The 12,874-nt window shown below is 39.0% G+C and overlaps 1 protein-coding gene across 4 annotated transcripts in view; it reads left to right on the forward strand.

Annotated features, from left to right (window-relative positions):
- The window catches only part of GALNT13 (polypeptide N-acetylgalactosaminyltransferase 13), a 415,890-nt gene that overhangs the window by 245,570 nt on the left and 157,446 nt on the right, over positions 1-12,874 (forward strand). For all 4 annotated transcript variants that reach the window (XM_074967361.1, XM_074967360.1, XM_074967359.1 and 1 more), the window contains 3 exons: positions 3,176-3,342; positions 5,286-5,493; positions 7,900-8,070. In XM_074967361.1, coding sequence (XP_074823462.1) covers positions 3,176-3,342; positions 5,286-5,493; positions 7,900-8,070 — 546 coding nt within the window. The remainder of the gene's footprint in view (positions 1-3,175; positions 3,343-5,285; positions 5,494-7,899; positions 8,071-12,874) is intronic.

The raw sequence follows: 12,874 nt of genomic DNA on the forward strand, positions 1-12,874 counted from the left end.
CTTTAACATTTTACAACATAAACGGAGAGAATGTATATCCTTTTAAAAACATTTTGGCTATAAGACAGGCCAGAGGACCTCACCCAGTAATTTCTACATTAAGCCTATAACTTCTAGTTGAGCTACAGCATATCTTTTAGAATAGTAATTAATAGTAAATGAGTTCTTTACATGATCCTGGCTAATACTGTATAATTATACAAACTGAATGTTTAGCGGAGGGGATATATACTGAAAAATAAAGTGCTAAAAACATGGAAGAGAAAAATCCTTCAAATGAATATCCACCTTCATGAAGGCAATTTATAAAAACACGGATATGTTTTTCTTATTGCTTTTGCCATTCTAGAACTGTGATAAAAATATTTTAATATTTTAGACTATACAATCTCATTTTAATAGTTCACTTCAAGTAGTTTTAATCTAGTTTGTTTTTGTTTAAAATCAAATACCAATCACTACTGAAATAATAAAAATTGTTTAACAATATCTGAAAAAGGAAAAAAAAACCCAGTACAGAAATAACCCCTTCAACAATGACATTATATTATGAGGGCACTGGTTGTTAAAGTTGTATTGTGTTTTGCATTGAAATCCTTCCATTTCACACTTCATTGACTGAATTTAGTTATCAGGTTTGGCCACCATATATCTTCGGGGGGCAATTGAACATCATATGTTTTTAGGAAAACATTTACTAACTTCTGCAAAGGAAACAATGTTCCCTTTCTGAGAGAGTGCCCCGTTTTGGTCACATTTCTTTGGGTTACTTTAACTAAACTACCACCATCCCCACAGATGATAATATAATAGCCATATTTTTCATGAACCCTGTAAATCTAAATCATAATAGATGCCCAAATGTATAGTTAATTAGGCCCCCGCAGTAGTTAGGAAAACAAGGACTAATATGTACCACCTTTCTCCATGGATTTTAAAGCTCATTAAGCAAATGAATAGCTTTCTGCTCTAAGGCCATGTTGTTTGACTAACTTCCTCAATGATTGCTTCCAAATTGTACATCGCTATAAAATCTGCAAAGAACAATTTCCAGTTCATACAAATTTAGCTTGATTCCCCCTGGCTCAGCTGGGAGGAGATTCCTTTTGAAACTCACCTGGCAGAAGAGCTGCTTACTTATCACAATGCTCCTGGTTTTACTCTCCTGCAATAATGGGCAAGATGTACCACATGGATAAGACAAGCAATCAAGAGAGGTTCTTTGCTCTGGTTTCTAGAGCACACTATGGACTTGTGACTATAATATGGAAACCAGTGAACTAATAGACTTTCTTCTATATTTCATACCTGGAAATGTCACCCTTAAATTTTGAAGGCTGTCATTGTGACTCTATTTTATGTAAGTTTTCATGTCAGTGAAGCAATAGAAAGTTTTACAGAGTTTTGTTATGATGAGTGCGGGGGGGGGGGGGGGTTCAAGGACCATTTAATGTTTCTTCAGTGCCCCAATTCTGTCATTCTTCTGACTCCTAAATCAAAAAGTAACTTGACTGACTAACCCAGTGTAAATACTAGGGAGATAGCACAACATATAGTTCTAGTTGTACTGATTTTCTGCAGCCTGGTGAGTATTAAAATATTATGGACCACAGTGATACATTGCTCTCTTGTGTGAGAATTACAGGACACCAAGTCAGAAAAGGCCAGTAGACTACAAAAGAGTTTCTCTGCTTGTAACGTTAGTTAACATACATTTTCAGATTTAAAACATTTCAAAGAAAATGTTTAAAGAGGAATGTATAAACATGTTCTTAGCTTATCTTTAGTAAAAATAAATACCACGTATAGGCCTCAGGACAGGTAAGCATAGGGTGACCAGCTTTCCAAAATGCAAAAATTGGACATATGCAGGAGCCCTGCCACCTGACCAGGTCAGAAGCCTGGCAATGGTAAGAGCCACACAGGGAGCCCGGGCTGCTGTGGGGAGCCCTGGACCCTCCACCTGCCCTGGGTGTGGGATCAGGGTGCCCAAGAGCAGCCCCGGCCTGTGTCCAGGGGCAGGGCCTTGGGGGGAAGAGGAGGAGGAGCAGGGGGCAGGGTCTTATGGCAAGGGGGGCCAAAGGCCCCACCTCAGCCCCACCAAGAAGAGGCTGGCAATGCCCCTGAGCCTCAGGCAGGCCAGGATAGGCACCACAGGGAATCCAAAACAAATGATGTCCCACAGTCATTCAGCCCAGAACTTGAAATTTACATTTTGGGACTGTGCCGCCCAATTAGGGATGGGTGGTCACTGTAGGTAAGCACTGAACTTACAGGTAAGCATGTGTTTAAGTGCTTTCTTGAAATCGGGATCACAAAGATGAAAATAGAGCTAGAAAATGATTTTAAGTACATAGCTGACATTTATCAATATATCTAAAAGATTTTTTTAAGTAGCAATGCTGAAAATATTAGAATGAAATATCTTGGCTTTGATAACAAGTACTGCTGGTCTTATAATAGCTGCCTGTGCACGTGAAGTGCACGTATTGGAGATGGGATGAGGAGACTGTATTTTAATTTGGGATTTGCAAAACACCTCAGGTGAATTTTCTTTACTCAAACCAGGAGTGGTTGGTATTTAAGGTACCATTATATGACCCCCGCCCCCAAATTTTAGAGGACAGAGATCAAAGGTTTTAGTTCCATCCTTCTGTATTATGAGCAAACTGGAGTTTTTTAAAAAATATTCATTTTTAGGTTTTAGTTTTAAGAAACTTCTAGTGTTGCTCAGTGCTGGGTCCCATTTTATCCAAGCTGTAGGACTTGAGGGGTCCTCACTCACATGTTTGGGTGTGTATGTATGTATGTATATATGTGTGTGCACTGTATTATTTCTTGGATGTAAATGCTAATTCTTCATTTAGGAGATCTGGTACAAAATTTTATTTGCAGCTTTAGTCTTTTTACTCATAGTTTTTCCTATCCAGAATACAGTATTCAAAACCCCGTGCCTGAGAATTTCCATGTGATTTTTTGTTTTGTTTTGGATTTTTGAGGGTGGCATGGATGGGGGGGCGGGGAGCGTCTGGAGAGATTCATATCTTACTGAATGGTGAGCTGTCCAGCAATCTTGAAGCTCAATTTCCAGAACTTGATAACCTGTCATGTTGTTACATAGCACTGGAGAATGAATTTATAAAAGGATTAACTTGTCTTTTTTTCTCTTTGGCAGATGCAAGACAAAAGTCTACCCTGATGAACTCCCAAATACAAGTGTAGTTATAGTATTTCATAATGAAGCCTGGAGTACTTTGCTTCGAACTGTTTACAGTGTTATAAACAGATCCCCACACTATTTGCTTTCTGAGGTTATCTTGGTGGATGATGCCAGTGAAAGAGGTATGACCCTTGCTCTGATTTTCTTGTGGATAGTTATAATAATTTGATAGAGATTTAAAATGTACATATTTTGTTAGTGTCACATTTGAGAAGCCTGCAGAAGGGATTGTAAATCAATAAAGTTTTAACCAGTAATGAATTTGACCCCCAACTCAGAGAGGGGCAGTTTTCTGGATTAAGTAGCTCAGTGATAATGGTGCTTTTCAGTGACCATGTTGTGAGTGCTGTGCCAATATTCCCGATAAAGAATATCAAGAATATAGTGTCCTATGTCTCCATCGCTCATTTCTCTCCTAACAAGGAAATGACTCACTCTTGAGGTTTAAACTTGTTTAAATGTCAGAAGCTTGAACAGTTTCCTCAGATTACTCTTTGGTTTTTGTTTTTAATTTATTTTGAGCCCGAGTTTCACATAGTTTTTTTAAACCAGTAATTGAGGTTATTTGAGGGTAGAAAAAGCAGTTTTCAGTAAGAAAAACTGCTTTTGATAATGTTAATGTTTTAGAAATAAAAAAATGCTAAAATAATGGAATTGGTGAAAAGCCAAAAAATGTCAATGTATTTGCTTTGGATGTCCAATTGTTTGCACAGCATGGCACCATGAGGACTGCAGGATTTGGAAGCTGTGTTGCCTGATTTCTCTATGGGTTCCAAAACCTGTCCCCTGAGGGAAACCTTCAGCAAACACTGCAAGGTGCACCTCAAAGATTTCCCTAGGTCTTCTGTCCTCCTCATGGAGGTTTTACCATAGACAGATACGTTACTGTATCTGCAGCTGTGTAAAAATAAATGCAGGGGAATTTGAAGCTTATTGCACAGTATGAAAGGTACTGTCTTTTTTAATCCACTGATTAGCTACAGCATCATATCCTGTTCAGCATTATAGAGCTGTCGCGTAATATCAGAGGGAGGGCTGTGCCATTGATGTGACATGCCAAGCAGCTGAATTTTTTTGGTTTTCCCCTGTTCCACATTTTTTAGGATTTTTTTTCTTCCAAACTATTAAAGTGGTCAAAAGCTGTTTTTGTTACTGAAAACTTCAGACCATGCAATATGGCTCCCGTACTGGCTTCCTCTACTCTGTGCAGGGTACCCCTTGGAGGGATTGCAGGTATAGAGCTGATGTTAATGCTGCCCTAAGTAGCATTAACATCCACATGGCTACCCAACTAGATATCCCTGTTTCAAAGAGTAGAAGGGAAGCATGCTCTCTCTTGCTCACACTCACAATATGCAGCTGTTACTAAGGGGTTGGGGGGAGGGACAAGTATGCTGCACTGGCTTCACTATACCTTGCTTCCACTGCTCTGGGTTTTTCCCCCTAACTGTACTTTTTGTTGCTCCCTTCCAAGTCAGACATCAAAGAGAAGCACGGGGTCAAAGTACTTAACATGACCCTCATACGTAGGGAAAGGGTATGTTATGGAAGCTCCCAAACTGCTGAAGAAGCTTATTAAAATGGATATATTTGAAAACTAAACTTCGACTCTACAACAAAATAGCAAAAACATATATTTAATCAAAGTACACATTTCTGGATTGAATTTATACTAAGCTTTGACTGACCAGTGCTATAAGTAGGAAATTAATCATAATTTTTTCCATTTGAAATCTTTTATTTGCATGGTCTTCTCATGGGACCCATTTAACCAGAACTATATTGCAATCCTAGAATGTGAGCAGTGTCCTAATGTAAACCTCCATGACCTGGAAACTTATCTCTCATTCTTCAGAAAATTGACAAACATGCCTCAGACTGTATTTCCTGAATTGTGCTTTCAGGACCTTTGGTCTTTCAATATTCATGCATGAGAATATTGTCCAAGAATTACCTGAGTGACCAGTATGATGTATTAACCATACAGTTCTATTTTGAATCCTCACTGACTACTGAATCTAGTTTGAACAAAAGGTTTCTTGTATTTTTAAATTGCATTTGGCAGATTTTTTGAAGGCCTCATTAGAAAATTATGTGAAAAATTTGGAAGTGCCAGTAAAAATTATTAGGATGGAACAACGGTCAGGACTGATCCGTGCTCGGCTCAGAGGAGCAGCGGCTTCTAAGGGCAAGGTCATAACTTTCCTGGATGCACACTGTGAATGCACTTTAGGCTGGCTTGAGCCCCTGCTGGCAAGAATAAAGGAAGACAGGTAAGGGCTGATATATGTCCTTCTGCATGATGACAATGCCTGCTACACTGCTCTAGTTAAGGGTCTGTCAGAGTTTCCTTTATAACCCTTTATTTTCAGTGTGATTTATATTTTGGCTATAAAAAGAATCTTCTTTGGCCTGAACACATTGAAAACAAGTCATCAACCCAACAGCGTTTTTTAGTTTTAAAAAAATGGTTCAGTAATTTTTCAATCAATATTTTTGTCGGGATAAGATGCTTTAATAGTTATTGTATCTTTATTCCTACAGGGTCTCTGTTAGTGTAGCTGGTAATAAGCTTATCCTGTCTTCCAAGTGGATGGTGCAATGTGTACCCGCTCAGTTTATGTGCATAAGTGAATGTCCAGTCACAAACAGAAATCAAAGCCGAAAGCCTTGCTATCATCACTTTTTGCTATTGTTCTAAAAAGCAAATTCCATACACTTATATTTTATGTTGAGGAAGCTAGTGTGTGTGTGTGTGTGTGTGTGTGTGTGTAATACCTGCTTGCCTGCCTACCTATCTACAAATGCTGTTGTGTTCAAGGCCAAAAAAGACTCTTTGCCTCTATTTGTGAAGCAGATGGATTGCAAGAGGTCTCCACAAAATGTTCCCTGAGTGACCCAGAGAGCAGAGGGGCAACAGCAACCAGTTACTACAGCAGCTGCAGAGGTTAAAGATGGGTGGAGTGTCTCTTGTGTTTTCAGGATGATGGGTAATTGTGGGGAGGAGGGCAGACGTGTCAGAGTAGGGGGGGCAGGGCTATCCATTGGAAGAAAGCAGCTTCACAGCATCAACTGAATGCTGCAGCAACAACTAAAGAGTTTATTTTGCTATTTGTGTAGAGAGAGGGTATGGGTTTATGTGGAGGGTGTCTCTACAGAGGAGGGGGTATAGGGAAAGGAGATGGGTGGGAACTGTGCATATAAGTGGAGAGCAAAGAAATGGAGAAACTTTACAATATCAGTTCAGTTTTACTCTTGGGGTAAGAAATGACAGCAATGTCCCTGCTTGCTTGAAGGAGGGGGATGTCTGTGCATGGGGATAGGAATCAGCAGTCTGACCTGGTGTTTGCTGAGGGCAGGGGAGGAGGGGGTGCCAAGGCTGCATAACTCACTGTGTAGTGCATCTAAGCTCGATGCTTCTCGTTTGATGGCCTTCCCCCAGCATCATCATCTCAGTGCTAAGAGATAATGAAATCACGTGTGTCCGAACCAAACCAATTTAAAGATAATTTTGTTGTTGTTGTTAGAAGAGCACAAATGCACAAGAGGCATGAAAGAGAGCTGACTGTTGCACCCTTATGGATCCAGTTTAATATAATATACTTTACAAATTGTTTACAATAACTTGCACAGAACTGTTATTGGAGTGTTAGGGAAATGCACAACATTTTAAATTGTGGTGCTCTAATTGCATCTTCTTCTAATGTTTCACTAAGACTTTTCTAACGTATAGGGGATTTTTATAGTTTGCGCTTTGTGACCCTTATGTTATAAACAATGTTACAAATTATGAACTGATAAAACATCAAGCATAGCAAAAGAGAGAAGCTATCTCACTAGGGATAAAATAAAATATGGCACCCGCTGCAGAAAAGTTAAAGCTATGTGGTACGGAGGTCAGCTTGGCACATCAGCAGCAAAATTTAGGTGTATTTCAAAATCTGCCTGGCTCAGCTATGGGTTTTCTCTTTAGCTAGAGCCCATACTGATGCAGAGGACACTAAGAAACACATTTGTTACTCTGCATGGTTTCAAGCAAATACACAGATTATGCTGTTTATGGCCGTTATATAGTCTATAACATGTTTGACCTTCTGAGCTCATGTTTTATTAATATGGACATCAGCTTGAAAGTCAATTAACGCACTCTATTATAGAACCTTGAACAATGGAAATATGTACAAAAGCCCTGGAAAAATTCTTTTACAGAGTAAGTGATGAAATGAAAATGAAATGTTTCATTAAGGTTTCAGGTTTTATTCCAAATCTGAAATTCATGACAGATTTGCTGAGGTTTGAGTGAATCTAGATGAATTTTTGACCTAACCTGCACCTAACCTAACCTGCATCAACTTAATGCATTTGGATGGAAACTGTGGGGACGACCTATTTGGTTACCATGAGTTAGTCCTGAAATCTGGTAGCTTAAAGCTGGCTGTGATTTGAAATTGGGAGGCTAAACTTGGAGTGAAACTCAGGGAATGCAAGCCTATCTATGTAAACCGAAATGGTGGGAAAAAAAGGGTTTGCAAAAAAAATCGGACAATTTGAGAAAACTAATTTTGCACAATCTTGTTTCCAAATAAAATCTCTAGTGTGGGTCTTGATTTCTATGCAGAGAAGCCACAACAGAAAGGGGTCTGTAGCATATTTTAAAAAGTAATCTTTTTTTCTTATAGAAAAACTGTTGTCTGTCCAATCATTGATGTGATCAGTGATGATACATTTGAATACATGGCTGGGTCAGACATGACATATGGAGGGTTTAACTGGAAGCTTAATTTTCGCTGGTATCCTGTTCCTCAGAGAGAGATGGACAGAAGGAAAGGGGACAGAACCTTGCCTGTAAGGTAAGGAGAATGGGCAAAGGATGCTATTGTATTGTCTTTGACTCCATTGCATAATTGTGAGCATTGCAGTGTTTTATTTGTGGGTAATCATTTTTAATTATTAAGACTTTACTGAAATTCAAATGTATACATATCCAAAAAGCATAAAGGTGTGGTACACCTTTTAGATTAAAACAATAGAAGACCATTTTCTCACCTATTCACAGTGTGAATATAGTTATCAGAACTGAGCAAATGCCTTAAAGTTCTTCTGTGAGTATTCAATAACATACAAAATGAATTTGTTTGGATGTGTTTGTCTCCTTTGCATTAATTTTCTTCAAATATTCTAGTGAAGAAGTGTATTGGCTAGCATGTTCATGAAAACAATGAATTTTAAGCTAATATTAGAAAGTACTTGTGGAGAATAACTTCTGAACTTGTAAAATTCAAATATTTTCCCTAGAAACTTGATTCTAAAATTCATGCTCTTCCAGTCAGGGAACAGAATTGATACCTACAGTACGTGTCCTATCAAATCTAACAAACATATCTCCCATTCCAGTATTGAACACTGTCAATGAATTGCTCATGAATGAGCTACAGACTAAGAATTAGTCACAGAAAGCATTTGGTGACTCACTGTAACACATTTGAGAAACTTGCTATCAGCTTGTAGAAAATTTGGGAACAGAAAAAAGAGGTGACATTCATTGACTAAATTATTTGCTATGGATTATTTGCTCAGTTCTGATAGCTATAATGGTCCTTATGATAGTTAATGAAAGTATTGAAAAGCTGAAATAATGATTTCAAACATGTCTGAGGCATAAAGAAGTTGGGGAAATTCCCCATCCTGCATGTCCCTTTACTGCGTGCAACAGGCAGATAAAGAGAGAGCCAGCTCAGGTTGAAATAGTTCACAATGCAGCCAAAAGAAAGGTTTCCAGACAAGACAATGGATAATAAGAGACATTTTCATAATTATGTACATCTGAAAGGGCAGAAATCTATAATTCTATGTTCTTCAGAGTTTTGGGTTTTTGTGGGTTTAGGTTTTATAATATATTTCTGCTTGACAATGAAGTTATCAGGAACCATCTTTTCTTCCACTTATTTATTAGGAAAAACTACAGAATGTTGGTATGTAGAATATAAGGATTAAATGCTTTCGCACAGCTGAGAGGGGGAGGATCAAAGGTGGCTTTCTGACACTTTTCTGTCCCCTCAGTCTGAGTCCAAACTGCACCTTGCTGCAGCCAACCTCCAAGGGTCTATTCTTCAGAATAGCCAGTGCATTGACCACACCTGTGAGTAAACCTTTATGCCAGGGCCAGGAGAAGCAGGGTAGGGCTGGCTATCGCTGCTCTGTACCACCTGAGGACTCCTCCATGCCAGTTGCCTCTCAAGCTTTAAGGGGACCAGGATATGGCTCTTAAGTCTTTGACTAGAAAGCATGCACCAAATTCTGTTTGGAAATTGCTTTGGGGAATTGGACGCTGGAGAGTATATAATGGCCCTATTTAAACTGGCAGCAATTTTTGATGATTACCACAACATGATATTGGGGATACACTAGAAATAGGCAATAATTGTGGTAAGGAAATAGTACAATGAGTACCATAGGTGATAAATGTTGATTTTTAAAATAGTGACCACTGTAAATGTTAGCCATACTTCACATTTAGGGTTTAATGCTTTCCAGCGCTGCTGGGTGTGGCATGGGCTCGGGGATGGCTGTCAGGGAGCTGATTCTTGGAGCTAATTCCAGCCCCAAGGCTATGTCAAGATGCTTCTTGGCAGCACTAGCATGTGCCAGTGATGGATCCTTATGGACCCTACAGCAGTCGAGGAGTACAGTGGCAGAGCAAAACTCAGCCAGGTGCCATCCCCGCTCATGATACACCTCCTCCCCAGGAATCATAGAATCATAGAATATCAGAGTTGGAAGGGACCTCAGGAGGTCATCTAGTCCAACCCCCTGCTCAAAGCAGGACCAATCCCCAACTAAATAATCCCAGCCAGGGCTTTGTCAAGCCTGACCTTAGAGGGTGTGGAGACCAGAGGTTCAGGGCCTGACTGTAGTGCAGATGTGCCTCTGTCAGATGAATTCTCTTTTGGGTGTTTGCAGCTGGATTATAGCTCCTTTTGTAGTATCTAAATGGTGCAAAAGGGCTATAGCTCAGCTGGAGATTCTGGCCCATAATGTAGACTTGTAAATGACCTGTTTGTAGTTAAAAGGTATCCAAAGAAATGTTCTAGAAATGTATACATACTGCATAGTATATAGTGCGCACACACACACACGTATTGATGGACTGGCCTCAAGCAAATATTGTCCGAAAGAGCAAAATTAAAATGGTGAGGGAAATACACAACAAACAAGGAAACCATTTTCCCCCAGGTCAAATTTTACTGCTATTATCTGAAAAGCCCCTCAATAGCTGTTCACTAATGCTGGGAAGTTTGTGTAAAATCCCAGGAGTTAATTCTTACCACTACCCCTACTGACTCAGCCTCTTTTCCTCCTCACCTGGTGGCTCCATCCTCCATGCCCCTTCCTGTACTGGATCTTTGTTCCCTCACATCCCTGTGTGGTGCTTTGTGTGTCAACCTCCTTGCTCGACTTATCCACTCTCCCAGCTCCTAGCACTGACTTGTGGGGAATTTCAAGAAATTCAAAAAATGCTGCTGGCACCAGCTCTCCTCTCCATGGTTATCAGCTCCTTTAGTGAGAAAGTGTGTTTGTGAGCAACTTGCTGGTATGTTGGCTGGTTTGTGTAGGACTTCACTGCTGATATCCTATTTTCCTCTCTTGGAGTCAAATAGCATTATTTTATAGATTGGTCCTGAGCCAAAATTAGTCAATGGATTTTAATTTTAAAAAATCCTTTTATTAAAATAAAAATCCTGAAGAGGTTGGGAAGAGACAGAATAAGATACTTATTTGGCAGGTGCTTTTTGTTTTTAGCTGAGGTTGCTTGAAATGTTAAAAGTAGGCCCGTTGGAGATAATTAGTGAGCAAAGTATAGGCAGAGGTACATGATAAGAATAAATTATAGTATGTGGGTTTATTTTGATTTACAAACAAATTATTAACTCTAGACGTGTGAAAATTCACAAACAATTGAATTTGTAATATGTTAAAAATATTAACCTGCCTAAAATCCTCCCCAGCTTCAAAACAAAATATTCCTCAATTATCCACCCCATTCCCCTCCTTCCTGTGCCTTGGGGAAAAAATTGGGTTAACAAGTGAGTCTTGCATCTTGTTCTGATGACCACCTGATCCAGGCCCCGATGTACCAGGAGAAGAGAGTTTCAGAGGCAAGGGCCTCTTATCAAGAACACCTACCACCAGTTACTCCTACTTAAACTAAGTGAATGTTAGCTCAGACATCACAGGTGAGCATGGCTGCTGTGATGTCCCATGTGGGGGAAAGGCTGTCTCAAGTAGCTAGGACCCTTACCCTCACCCCATTCTTTTTTCATAAGTCAAAACAGCATGTGAAACTGGAAATCAGCTGGCAGCTAGTGCATGTCCTGAGCACAGGTACAATGGGCTTCCTCTGGAAATAACATTTAACTAGTGATCTGTTGTATTTGATGCTATCTGCAATTTTCAAATAGATTTTAAAGCATAGCCTCATATGGAGCTTATTGCAGTAAATCAACCTGTAGATGTTAAAGACGCGGATAATAGTAACAAGGTCTGAATCCAAAAGAAAATGATGCAGTATTCTAGCCAAATAGCCTAAAGTGTTTTTGGCAACCACTGCTACTTCAGAAGCCACTGGGGATCCCTCTCCCCCAAAAAAGACCCTCAAACTGCAAATCTTAGCAACAAACCATTTCTTCTGGTTGATTTTCTCATTCTATAAGCATCTGGGTTAAGTACTGAGTGTGTATCTAGATCTGTTTTTCTGTCCAACTGATGAAATAGGTGTATATAACACCACTGACTTTTATGTTTTCTTGAATATGTGTATAATAGTCATTGCACCCAAGTTCTGCTCTTTGGCACACTGAAAGTTAAGGGGGTTGTAGGCATATAATTGAAAGAAGAATGTTACCCAGAGTATTTATGATCTATAATAAGTCAATATTGATCAACACTTACCTTTCCCTTTTTATATTCAGTAGCAACATGTATACACTCCAGTAAAAAATATGGGATGCTTTGTAAAGACCTTTACCACCTTTAGTAAGAAAGATCTGGGTAATTCACTCATAAGTCACTCAACTTGCTCATGAAGATGAGTCTTAACAGAGCTCAGTCATCTTGTATTTTGTGTATATTAATCCTGATATGTTGAATGTGAAATTTACTGTAAACTCTAAGCAGTAGAATTTATCTGGTTCTTTTTCTTCAGTTGATGGAAATAAGCACTAGACTTACTTGCTTTGTTTGCCCTAGAAATTACAAGAAACTGTTTCATGAAATTTAATTCTGTAAGATGATTGAGGAGGTGAAGCAACAGAAATATCTGCCATTGCTGGAGTTTCTAGAATTTATAGCAAATGGTTAATTAATTCAATGACTGTTGTAAAAGCCTACAGATAATTGTCATCCAATACAGTTGTAAAGAGAACTTTCTTAGTGTAAACTATAACTGAAAAAGAAGCTCAGTCAGATAGCTTTTAAAAAAAATCACCTGCAATGAATAGTAGCTGTGGGAATTCATAAGTCTCTTATTTTATATTAAATAACGATGCTTACAAGCAAACAAAGATTCAGAATTCAGTTACAGCAAATTTAAAATATCCTGATCTGATGTACAGTCACTGCTGTCACTGTTCTTCACAAATGTGTCCTTGTTGTTTT

The sequence above is a fragment of the Natator depressus genome, chromosome 11, assembly GCF_965152275.1.
Source record: "Natator depressus isolate rNatDep1 chromosome 11, rNatDep2.hap1, whole genome shotgun sequence".
NCBI classification, from domain to species: Eukaryota; Metazoa; Chordata; order Testudines; family Cheloniidae; genus Natator; species Natator depressus.